This window comes from Lissotriton vulgaris, chromosome 9, assembly GCF_964263255.1.
Source record: "Lissotriton vulgaris chromosome 9, aLisVul1.2, whole genome shotgun sequence".
NCBI lineage: Eukaryota > Metazoa > Chordata > Amphibia > Caudata > Salamandridae > Lissotriton > Lissotriton vulgaris.
This window is the reverse complement of record NC_141697.1, coordinates 79,151,219-79,163,804: the sequence shown is the minus strand read 5'-3', so window position 1 is coordinate 79,163,804 and position 12,586 is coordinate 79,151,219. Positions and strand designations below refer to the sequence as shown.

The window sequence follows — 12,586 nt, the reverse complement described above, 5'->3', positions numbered from 1 at the left end:
AGTCTTTTAAAACAGTTGCTAACTTTGACACAGGCAACCACAGGCAACCATATGTCCGTGCCTCTAGTATATGATGAATATGTTGCCAGCGCCCTATATCCACACCACCTGATGGCGAAGAAGGACCCGTGGTCACATTGAGGCATGTCTCCTGGGAGAAGGCTATGTACATTTTGTGCCTGTTTAGACGTGTGAAGATTTGTTTAGTCTTACACAGGTAATTTAGCCCGCAAACGTTCCATGCCAAAATGTGAAGGGGTAAGGTTCTGTCAGAGTTCATGTGCATGAGACACCAGATTCAGCTAGGCTGCAATATGGTCTGAAGGGGTGCTGTGTGCATCATATGTAGATCTGTACAAGAAGTTGCAGGTTAGTGCTTGCCGTAAGGTCTAAAGTATAGTGGATTTGGCATGTCATCGTGTTAATCTCCCTTGAACTGCCACCCACACTGGCAACTCCAACCAGCCAGACAAATCCACTCCAACAGGATGTGATAACAAATTCTTTGTGAGCCATTGAACTACAATAAGGGATTACACCATGGGGGAACTCAGAGTGCCCCGCTAGCCAACGCGTCCACTGGAGGGCGTTTGCCAGCTACGAATGGTATAGTGAGCATCAGTGGGTCAATGAATGCTTTGTTTCAAAACAGATGCTTAAGAAGTCCAGTTATTGGTAGTGTAGTGAACTACTAGTACCATGTATGAAGCAATGGTTCACCAACAAGTCCTGGCTGCCTCCGTAAGCGTTGAGTCACCATAGTCAGACAGCCCACTAAGATCCAGAGGCCCCAGGATTTGAAGCAAAATCAGCTACCAGCCCTGTACAGACTGGCATCTCACCTGATCCTGCATTACACACAACACAGTGCCCCACCTCAGGGCATCCAGCCACATTCGAAGTATATATGGAGAGCTGTGCCCCTTCCCAGTGGCTGATGCCACCCAGTTATTCCACGTTGCTCAAACTATTATCTGGAACTTGTGAACCTCTCGGTGGAAATCGGAGCAGGATGCAGAAACAAGTGGCTTCACAAACGAATTGACACTTTACGGAGTCTGAAAGATTTGGGGCTTGTTGCGATGAGTGATTTTCGAGCATGTGAGGTATAGCATTGAAGGCTGGATTTTGGCATACGCTTTAGGGGCATGTGTTGTTGCCACGCTTCCTGGACAGCATAATATCCAGGTAGGTTTAAAGAGTATTGCTCTTGTGTGTCAGCGTTTGTCTCTCTCACACCATCTGGAGTGCAGCATATTGGTCTCTATAGTGAAAGAGTCTGATGATGATTGGGAGAGGCAGGGCCCACGGTGGGGGCCTTGGTCCCAGCAACCTGTGGGCTCGCTCGACTGCACATAGAGTAGAAAAGCTGTCTGCCCAAATATGGATTTAAGCAGGGATTCAACATAGTCAGCCATGTTACCAATGATGGTGGATTCAGGAATACCCACCAGTCACAGATTGTTGCTGGACTACTGTAATGCGCTTTATTTGGGTATAGATAAGGGCCAGTTGCGCCGCCTAAAGCGGGTACAAAATGCTGTTGCGAGGCTGGTACTCGATCTTCCCAAGTGGTATTCGGCTTCCTCTGCTCTCAGTTCATTGCATTGGCTCTCGGTGGACCGTAGAGTCCTGTTTAAGACTCTGTGCATCACCCATAATGCATACTACGGACATGGCCCTGTGGGCTTAAAGAATATTTTTCACAGGTACGCTCCCCCTAGGAATCTCAGGTCAGCCAATAAAAATCTGCTCGCGGTTCCTAGATTTAAAAAGATGAGATGGGGAGGAAGAGCCTTCTCACAGGCTGCGGCAAAGGCGTGAAACGCTCTCCCTGTTTCCCTTTCGGGCCAGCAAGCTCACTCTATTTTACGTAAGACCCTCAAGACCTGGTTGTTTCCTGTAAAACAAAGCTGAGTATGTATGCTGGCTGTACCTGTAGGCCCGTCTGTCTAGAGCACCTTGATGCCCTTGGGCTTAGTTCGCGCTTTTACAAGTACCCTTTTCATTTAATTCATTTCATTATCCAATAGTTTTTCTCTGTGCCCCACAGTGCCATCCTGAAAAGAGGACATTTGGGTTTCTGCAGTTGTGAATCTCTTCTCGTGCTTCTTAGGGGTGGTGGTCATTTTGTCCACCCTAGTGGTAAGTGTATCCAGCTTCCCATCAACTGAGTTGAGGATTTTCTGCACGTGCAAGAGGAGCGTCTTGATATCTAGATCCTCTGCTCCACATGAGGCTGTTCGGCAGCAGCGGATCCCATCTGAATCACAAGTTGCCAGCTCCAGTTCCATCTGTGAGCAGCGGAGTGAGGCCCGGCCAGCCACTTCCCCTCCACCCAGCACCATCAAGGCACTGGGTGCCTCGTGCATGTCAACTAGTCCACGATAGGACGCTCTTCGCAGGCAGTACACATATGCCTCCTACTTCCCCAGGTGAGACTGCAGTTAGGATCCAGCTGGAGCGGCCTGGGATGCATGCAGTGCTCCCTGGCTACAGACAGTCCCGCCACATCATGGGCACACCGTCAAGCATCATGGAATGGCCCCGGAATTGCGCACTTCCAAACATGGCCTGGTCCCCTCCTCCGCAGCAGTCAGGCCTCCAAAGCACCCGGTGCTGCCATCTTGTTCCATTCTCTCTCCCCAGACCGCTGCCAGAAACCACATGAACAGTAATCAAATTGACTGATTTTTAAACCAATATAGATCTGGCATTGTTTCTGCCTGTGATGGGTTGAGTAGCGTATGGTTATTTTGTCCCACGGCACCAGGATGGATACGGATTGGCTGCCAGGCACAAGGAGCATCAGGATTGAAGGGCAGTATGAGGGGTTATGCTTTTTCTCCATTTATGATTCAGAGATTTCCATTGAAAGTGTGTAAAATTATTGTTGTGTAGTGTTGATAAATCTATTTTTGGTGCCTCAGGCATGGTTTTGAGTTATGATGGAGTTAGCTCTGGAGGAGCTTTTTTCAATTCCAGCTCAGTGAGATCTTTTAATGGGTATGAAGGAAGAAAACATCATTTGGTAGTGTTGGGTGTGTGCAACCTTCTTGTTTGGATGAAATCAGAGGCTCTGGAATATTCTAGGGGCTTTCTAGAAAGTCTGCAGAGGTTTTCGATGAGTCCTGTGGCCCAGAGCAAAGAAGAAAATATAGACCGATTTAGAAGGTACGGTTATGTTGATGCTTGGGGAGTTGTTTGGATTCCATGAAAGTCCTTGTAGTTTTGGTGACAATGTTTTTTAGCAAAATTGTTTGAAAGAGGCCTAAGTTATAGGACAGTAAATTCTTATAGGCGTGCAGCTTCAGCAGATCCATTTTCGTGCAAAGGGAAGTCAATAGGAAGAGCTACTTTGTGTTCAGAGTTTTGAAGGAGGTTCAGATTAAGGGGCCACCCAAGGCAGGGGATGATTTTTTAATGGATGTTGGGTTGGTATTCAAGATGATTGAGACATACAGCCAGATTCATCAAAGGAAATTCGGCTCGCAAAGGGTCAGATGCTGAGAATCTGGCCCTTTAAGAGCACTATTTTTGCATTTGGGATTCATCATCCCAAATGCAAAAATCGCAATTATAGAAATCGCCAAATTGCGATGAATTGCATTTAAGGAATCTCAATTTGAGATTCCTTAAATGCAATTCATGAACCATTTAAAAATTGCGAATTCGCAATCTAGGCCCATAGGAATAAATGGGGAGTCATTCCTTATTTGCGATTCGCAATTAGCGAATCGCAAATAAGGAAGCTGTAGGAATCGCAATAAATATTGCGATTTCTACATGAATCCTGTTTTGCGAGTCTTTAATAGCGATTCCTTAATAATCGCTATTAAGGACTCGCAAAACATGACAATGATGAATCTGGGGGTTAATGTATTTAAGGCAGTCAGGTTGGAAGAAGATTACTTTGCTTTCTTTAGTTTCTTTTAGGAGAGTAACAGAGGTAAGAGCTTTGGAGGTAAGTAATTGATTTTTTTCATCTCAATGCAGTTTATTTTGAAATATAGAAGAGAACTAACACTAAGTCAAAATCTATTTTTTACAAGGTTTGAGGCTTTTTCAAAATTCTGTGTGGTAGAATGTACGACAGAATATGGGACACGAGTAGTTTAGAACTATGAATGTTGATCAACTCTTGATCGCAAGTAAAGCCGTACAAGGCGGTGACTTCTGCAAGTAGTGCTAGGTGATTAAAGATAGTTATGAAAGAAGCAGTAGTTACCATTTCTAAGTTTAAGGCACATTCCACAAGAGGTGCTATGGCATGTATCTGGAGGGAGACTGGAAGATATTGGGAAAATGGCTGATTTGTCTAATGTGGGAGTGTTTGCAAAGTTTTATTTGCGGTCGGTGGAGCATGCTGCAAGTACTGCTTTGAGAGGCTTTGAACATGCGCAAGGCTAGCATCCATTCTTGCCATAAAAGATTCTAGATTTTATTAAAGGCACTGAGGAAAGCTTTATCTACCCCTCTATGCCGTTTTCTAAAGTAAATCAAAGTTTAGTGAAAAAAGTAATTTAGAGAAGGAAATTATGGATAAAGTGAATAAGTTAAGTACTGTTTCAAAGAATTGGGTTTCGTAGACTTTACTGATTTCAAAACATTTGTGGGAAAAAATAAACAGTATGTTGATATTGTACCAGAAACTCAGTAATGATGAATCACAAATAAGGATTAATTGTGGAAGAAGCTGAAAAGGTGTTTTTTGCATGCTAAAATAGGGAGAAGAGAAAATGGAAGGAGAGTTGTGGCATCTAAAAGGGAGCATGCTGGAGTGCTGGCCTGGAAGGGGCCTTTTAATTCTGTCATTTTTCAAGTGTTTGGTTGTAATGTACTTTAAAGTGCTGCAGGAGTGGCATTAAAAGAGATTAATGCTAACCCCTATAGGCCTGAATCACAAAGGTAAACTTACAGTTTTGTGTAAGTTTACAATTGCTTGCTATTCACAAAGGTATTTAGGAGCAGTATATTTTCATGTGGAGTCTCCACGAATAAAGATAATACTCGTATATCTACTTGTGAATAGCAAACAATTGTAAACTTACACAAAACTGTAAGTTTACCTTTGGGAATCAGGTCCTGTGTCTTTAATAAAATCTAGGTTCTCTCTACATGCAGCTTGGATAATCATCTTTCCTTGTGGTCTCTCATGATGCACAAAGGCTTACTAATGAATTCTCTTTCAAGCTCTTATTGGTCCATTTCTTTGTTACTGACAGTCCACCAGGAGCCAGCACTTACCTTTGGAAAGGTCGGCGGTGTCGAAGGTGCCCTTGACCTCGTAGCAGGCGCTTCCGTCTCCACCACACTCCAAGCACTTGTCCTCCTTCTTCGAAGAGTCCAGCATGTTGTCGCATCCAACGGTCTGTTCAATGGCATGGACCAGTGTCACAGGAGAAGATTGGGAGAGACAGAGGACAATGGAGGGGAACGTACAAAGAATGGTGAAGAAAACGGTGCGTTACAATAAAGGAGGGCGCAAAATGACACATATGCAGACTTAAAGAAGAAGCCATGGTTTACGCTAATGGAAAGAGAACTAGGCAGCAGTTCTGGTTACACCTGCCTCGAGGAGGTGCAAGATGATGGTGCAAATGTCTGTTTACAGTTCTTGGAGACCGAGATTTTGTATCAACACCCATGGGTATTTACACGGAAACGTCCATGCACCACTCATGGAACACCCCCTTTACGCATACTAGTGCAACACAGTGCATTGAGCAGATTTAAATTACTTTGGTGACAATCCACTGCAAATCATGATATGTGTTGAAATGTATATACCAACACAACACTGTCCATCAGGTTTGTGTTAAAAAAGTCAAGCAAACCCAACGTAATGTCTTTGTATCTGTTTCCAAGAACAAACTCAATATTTAAACATACTAACTCACGGGAATCTGGGGAAAGTAATTATGGACATGTTACAATATATACATTGATTTGAAGTATGGTCCCTCCGGCACAAGAATCCATCCTGCTCATGGGCAGGTGCAGGGAACCACTAAGGGTAAGTACAAATACATTTATATTTTCTCATTCAGGCATTTGAAGTGTTTTACCTTACAGACTCCCTCTACGCAGACGTCCCTTCTACCTGGTTCACATTGTGTGCCATCGATCACCGCCATCTTGTGTCGGTAGTAGAAGTTCTCTCCCTTAGGGATACAGTTCAGCTCACATTTGTTTGGTGCTGGGAAGGAAAGGACTGGTGTTCCATAAAATGGATTTGGTACCTCGATTCCATTTGCAGAATGGAGAAAAAGTGCCAACATACTCAACATGGAATGTCTACACCATTTGCAGAATGAGGAAAGTGCCAACATAATCAGTATGGAATGTCTACACCATTTGAAGAATGAGAAAAGTGCCAACCTACTCAGCATTAAATGTCTACAACACTTGCAGAATTGGGAAAAAGTGCCAAAATACGCAGCACGGAATGTCTACACCATTTGAAGAATGGAGAAAGTGCAAACATACTCAGCATGCAATGTCTACACCTATTGCAGAATGATGAAAATGTCAACATACTCACTATGGAATGTCTACATCATTTGAAGAATGGAGAGAGTGCCAACCTATGCAGCATTATATGTGTACAACATTTGCAGAATGGGAAAACGTGCCAACATATTCAACATGGAATGCCTACACCATTTGCAGAATGAAGAAAGTGCCAACATACTCAGTAAGGAATGTCTACACCAATTGAAGAATGGAGAAAGTGCCAACATACTCAACATGGAATGTCTACACCATTTGCAGAATGAAGAAAGTGCCAACATACTCAGTAAGGAATGTCTACACCATTTGAAGAATGGAGAAAGTGCCAACATACTCAACATGGAATGTCTACAACATTTGCAGAATGGGGTAAAAGTGCCAACACACTCAACATGGAATACCTACATCATTTGCAGAATGGAGAAAGTGCCAACATACTCAGTAAGGAATGTCTACACCATTTGCAGAATATGGAAAGTGCCAACATATTCAGTATGGAATGTCTACCCACTTGTGGGACACCCCCGCGCCGCACGGCCACCAGCTGCTGCGTGTGCCCCTTGCCTGCCTTCTGCCTCACTGCTGCCTCGTTTGCCGGTTGCCGGCTGCCGCCGCTGCGGTTGTTTTTGCCCTTTGTTTTGACGTTAATTTGTGCCTGCTTTGTTTTACTCTCATTTTGCCCTTGTTTTTTCGATTATTTGTGCCTGTTTTGTTTTAATTTCTTTTTCCCCGTGTTTTGCTTTTCCTTCCTTGTTGTCCGCCTACCTCGCCGCCCTCCGCCCTCCCTTCCCGCCACCGCCGCTTTTCCCCACCCCTTTTTCTATTCTGTACCCTCCCCGCTCCCGCCTCCCAGCTGCTCCGCCCACCCGCGCACTTCGCCTTAAATGGCGACCGTGCGACGCAGGTGAGTGTGACCCACTTGTGGGACACCCCCGCGCCGCACGGCCACCAGCTGCTGCGTGTGCCCCTTGCCTGCCTTCTGCCTCACTGCTGCCTCGTTTGCCGGTTGCCGCCTGCCGCCGCTGCGGTTGTTTTTGCCCTTTGTTTTGACGTTAATTTGTGCCTGCTTTGTTTTACTCTCATTTTGCCCTTGTTTTTTCGATTATTTGTGCCTGTTTTGTTTTAATTTCTTTTTCCCCGTGTTTTGCTTTTCCTTCCTTGTTGTCCGCCTACCTCGCCGCCCTCCGCCCTCCCTTCCCGCCACCGCCGCTTTTCCCCGCCCTTTTTTCTATTCTGTACCCTCCCCGCTCCCGCCTCCCAGCTGCTCCGCCCACCCGTGCACTTCGCCTTAAATGGCGACCGTGCGGAAGCCCCGCGGGCACGCCGATTGTGCGCCAAAGGCGCGCCAAAGGTAAGCCCGTCTGCGCCCGTCTGCGCCCGTCTGCGCCCGTCTGCGCCCGTCCGCGCCTGGACCGCGCCCAGTGCCAGGACCCCTGGCCCACGAAGATCCCGACCGACCCGCCTGACGTACTCCGCCGCCACCCTCATCGCTCTCAACACCGGCCGACTCCCAGAATGCCATCAAGCCACTCCAAGACGTACCCACGGACCTTTCAGCTGCCACGCCTGCAAGTTCTCCTGCATCCGGACCAGCCCCGCACCAGCACCCGCCAAGTCGAACACCAGCAGCACCCACCTCAAGTGCATCCTGCTCAACACCCGCTCCGTCCACAGACACGCCATCGAACTCTGGAACCTCCTAGACGCCACAGCCCCTGACGTTGCCTTCCTCACGGAGACCTGGATGAACGCCTCTTCAGCTCCCGACATCGCCATCGCTATCCCAGAGGGCTACAAGATCGTCCGGAGGGACCGAAACGCCAACCAGATGGGAGGAGGCATCGCCATCATCCACAGGAGCACCATCCGTCTCACGACCAGCACCGACAACACCCTGACCAGCGCCGAACACCTGCATTTCCAGATCCACACCAACCCGAACACCACCCTCAGAGGCACCCTGATCTACCGACCCCCTGGACCACGCACGCAATTCAGCGAGGACATCGCCGACTTCGTCAGCCCGCATGCCCTCCCCTCCGCTGACTACATCCTCCTGGGAGACCTCAACTTCCATCTGGAGAACAACAACGACCGCAACACCAGCACCCTGCTCGACAACCTCGCCAACCTGGGACTCAAGCAACTGGTGTCCACCCCCACCCACCTCGCCGGACACACACTCGACGCCGTCTTCTCATCCAGCACAGACATCGACTTCAGCCACGCCACAGAGCTTCAATGGACGGACCACAGCTGCGTCCACTTCACCTTCAAGAGAACGACGACCCACCATCACCAGCAACAGGCCGCCCGCAGAAGCTGGAACAAGATCACAGCAGACCAGCTCGCCACCTCCCTGAGCCAGCACCCTCCTGCCAGCTCAGCGAACCCCAGCCAGGCCGCCGACAACCTCACGAAGTGGATCAGCAACTGCGCGGACGAACTCGCCCCACTGAGGACCCCGCCTAGCAGACCCGGCAGCAAGAAGGCCCCATGGTTCACCGACGAACTCAAGAGCTCCAAGAAGAACTGCCGAGCCCTCGAGAAAGTCTGGAAAAGGGAACCGACACCGGACAACAGGACCTCCTACAAACTTGCCACCCGGAAACACCACCAGCTGATCCGCGCCGCCAAGAAAACAGCATTCAAGGACCGGTTGGACAACAACGCACACAACTGCAAGGAACTCTTCAACATCGTGAAAGAGCTTTCCAACCCCAGCGCAGGAAACAACGACATCACCCCATCGCAAGACCTCTGCAACTCCCTCGCTTCATACTTCCACAACAAGATCACGGACATACACAGCAGCTTCAACAACCAACCAACGCACACCATGACCGAACAACCACCCCCCACCACCACCCTCCACGCCTGGACCCCGATCAGCACCGAAGACACCATCCGCACGATGAACTCCATCCACTCCGGATCACCGACCGACCCCTGCCCTCACCACGTCTTCAACAAGGCCGACGCTGTCATCGCACCCCACCTGCGAGACATCATCAACACATCCTTCGACACCACCATCTTCCCTGAGAGCTGGAAACACGCCGAACTCAGCGCTCTACTCAAGAAACCAACAGCGGACCCCACCGACCTCAAGAATTACCGCCCCATCTCGCTTCTCCCGTTTCCAGCCAAAGTCATCGAGAAGACCGTCAACAAGCAGATGGCCGCCTTCCTCGAGACGAACGGATCCCTCGACCCCTCACAGTCTGGCTTCCGAGCCAACCACAGCACCGAGACCGCCCTCATCGCCGCCACCGATGACATCCGAGCCCTGATGGACAATGGAGAAACAGCGGCCCTCATCCTCCTAGACCTCTCCGCGGCATTCGACACGGTCTGCCACCGCACCCTAGTACGGCGCCTCAGCAACATCGGAATCCAGGACAAGGCGCTGGAATGGATCATCTCCTTCCTCGACGGAAGAACACAGAGAGTCCGCCTACCACCGTACAAGTCAGAGGCCTCCGAAGTCATCTGCGGCGTCCCCCAAGGATCATCTCTGAGCCCCACCCTCTTCAACGTCTACATGAGCCCCCTCGCGGCCATCGTACGCAAACACCTCAGCATAATCTCCTACGCCGACGACACCCAGCTGATCCTCTCCCTGACCAACGACCCCGCCGCCGCCAGAGCCAACCTGCACGAAGGGATGAAAGAGGTAGCCGAGTGGATGACGACCAGCCGCCTGAAACTGAACTCGGACAAGACGGAGGTCCTCATCCTGGGCTCCTCACCCTCCGCCTGGGACGACTCCTGGTGGCCTCCCGCCCTGGGCACCGCACCCAAACCGACAGACCATGCACGAAACCTGGGCTTCATCCTGGACTCCTCCCTCTCCATGACCAGGCAAGTCAACAACGTCTCCTCGGCGTGCTTCAACATCCTACGCATGCTACGGAAGATCTTCTGGTGGATCCCCACAGAGACCAGGAAGACCGTCACCCAGGCCCTCGTCACCAGCCGACTGGACTACGGCAACGCCCTCTACGCCGGTACCACCGCCAAGCTCCAGAAGAGACTCCAGCGGATCCAAAACGCCTCAGCCAGACTCATCCTCGACATCCCACGAACCAGCCACATCTCCGGACATCTGAGAGACCTTCACTGGCTCCCCGTCAATAAGAGAATCACCTTCCGCCTCCTCACCCACGCACACAAAGCCCTACACGACCAAGGCCCGAGCTACCTCAACAGCCGAGTCAACTTCTACGCTCCCAAACGCCACCTCCGATCAGCCAACCACGCCCTCGCCGCCGTCCCCCGCATCCGAAGAGCGACTACAGGAGGAAGGTCCTTCTCCTACCTGGCCGCCAAGACCTGGAACTCCCTCCCGACCGACCTGCGCCTGACCCAAGACCACCTCTCCTTCAGGAAGAAGCTGAAGACCTGGCTGTTCGAGCAGTAGCGGCACCTCCCCCCCCCCCAGCGCCTTGAGACCCTACGGGTATGTAGCGCGCTTTATAAGTGTCACTGATTGATTGATTGATTGATTGATCTACACCATTTGAAGAATGGAGAAAGTGCCAACATACTCAGCGTGCAATGTCTACACCTATTGCAGAATGAGGAAAGTGTCAACATACTCACTATGGAATGTCTACATCATTTGAAGAATGGAGAAAGTGGCAACCTACTCAGCATTATATGTGTACAACATTTGCAGAATGGGGAAAAAGTGCCAACATACTCAGCACAGAATGTCTACACCATTTGAAGAATGGAGAAAGTGCCAACATACTCAACATGGAATGTCTACACCATTTACAGAATGAAGAAAGTGCCAATATACTCCGTAAGGAATGTCTACACCATTTGACGAATGGAGAAAGTGCCAACCTACTCAGCATTAAATGTCTACAACATTTGCAGAATGGGAAAACGTGCCAACATATTCAACATGGAATGCCTACACCATTTGCAGAATGAAGAAAGTGCCAACATACTCAGTAAGGAATGTGTACTCCAATTGACGAATGGAGAAAGTGCCAATATACTCAACATGGAATGTCTACACCATTTGCAGAATGGGGTAAAAGTGCCAACACACTCAGCATGGAATGCCTACACCATTTGCAGAATGAAGAAAGTGCCAACATACTCAGTAAGGAATGTCTACACCAATTGAAGAATGTAGAAAGTGCCAACATACTCAACATGGAATGTCTACACAATTTGCAGAATGAAGAAAGTGCCAACATACTCAGTAATGAATGACTACACCATTTGAAGAATGGAGAAAGTGCCAAGCATTAAATATTTACAACATTTGCAGAATGGGGTAAAAGTGCCAACATACTCAACATGGAATGCCTACACCATTTGAAGAAGGAAGAAAGTGCCAACATAATCAGCGTGGAATGTCTACACCATTTGCAGAATAAGGAAAGTGCCAACATATTCAGTATGGAATGTCTACACCATTAAGTCCTTTCTGAAACATGGACAATATGCCAATGGAGAGTGCATGAAATGCCTGCAAGGCTGATGTTTGCCTGAAGCCGCGTCAATGTTCCAATATAGTTAACATGGAGCACCTACACGTTTCAAAGCCAGCGTCACTATACTTGACATGGGGAGCATACTAGTGACATCTGTGTTTTTTGTTTTCATATGTGTTATTGTTGAATGAGATTAAATGAGGACACCTTTATGACCCCTGTGTTTGGTAGAACCCCATGCACTGGATACAAACCCATCTCCTGGAGCAGATGTTTCATAAGTTTCCAAAAAGGAGCAAGACACATGGGGAGATGCTCACAGATGCCTGTGCTGTGCAGTCTCATTGCCGAGAGGGTAGGCACAGTCCCCAGAGCAAATGCAAGGTATACAGGGAGTACAGAAGGCAGAATGTTGGAAAAAACAAATCTGATGCATTGCATGGTTGCCGCAAAAAGGGAAAAAAGCATTGGAAGGCCCTAAGTTGTGAAGACATCTGTAGCAGTGGAACCTGCAGCCCGCATTAGAAGGTCTACCAGCAACATGTTTCCAACGCGGAGCCAGCTTTGGCTCTGACTCTGGGGGAACTCTGTGGTTCCTCTGACTGTAAACCAGGTGA

At 48.7% G+C, this 12,586-nt stretch overlaps 1 protein-coding gene across 3 annotated transcripts in view; it reads right to left on the bottom strand.

The window, feature by feature from the left end:
* Positions 1-12,586, bottom strand: part of PAPLN (papilin, proteoglycan like sulfated glycoprotein) — a 593,424-nt gene that overhangs the window by 113,546 nt on the left and 467,292 nt on the right. For all 3 annotated transcript variants that reach the window (XM_086937090.1, XM_086937088.1, XM_086937089.1), the window contains exons 6-7: positions 6,069-6,199; positions 5,248-5,371 (exon numbers count right to left, since the gene is read on the bottom strand). In XM_086937090.1, the coding sequence (XP_086793216.1) occupies positions 5,248-5,371; positions 6,069-6,199 (255 nt within the window). The remainder of the gene's footprint in view (positions 1-5,247; positions 5,372-6,068; positions 6,200-12,586) is intronic.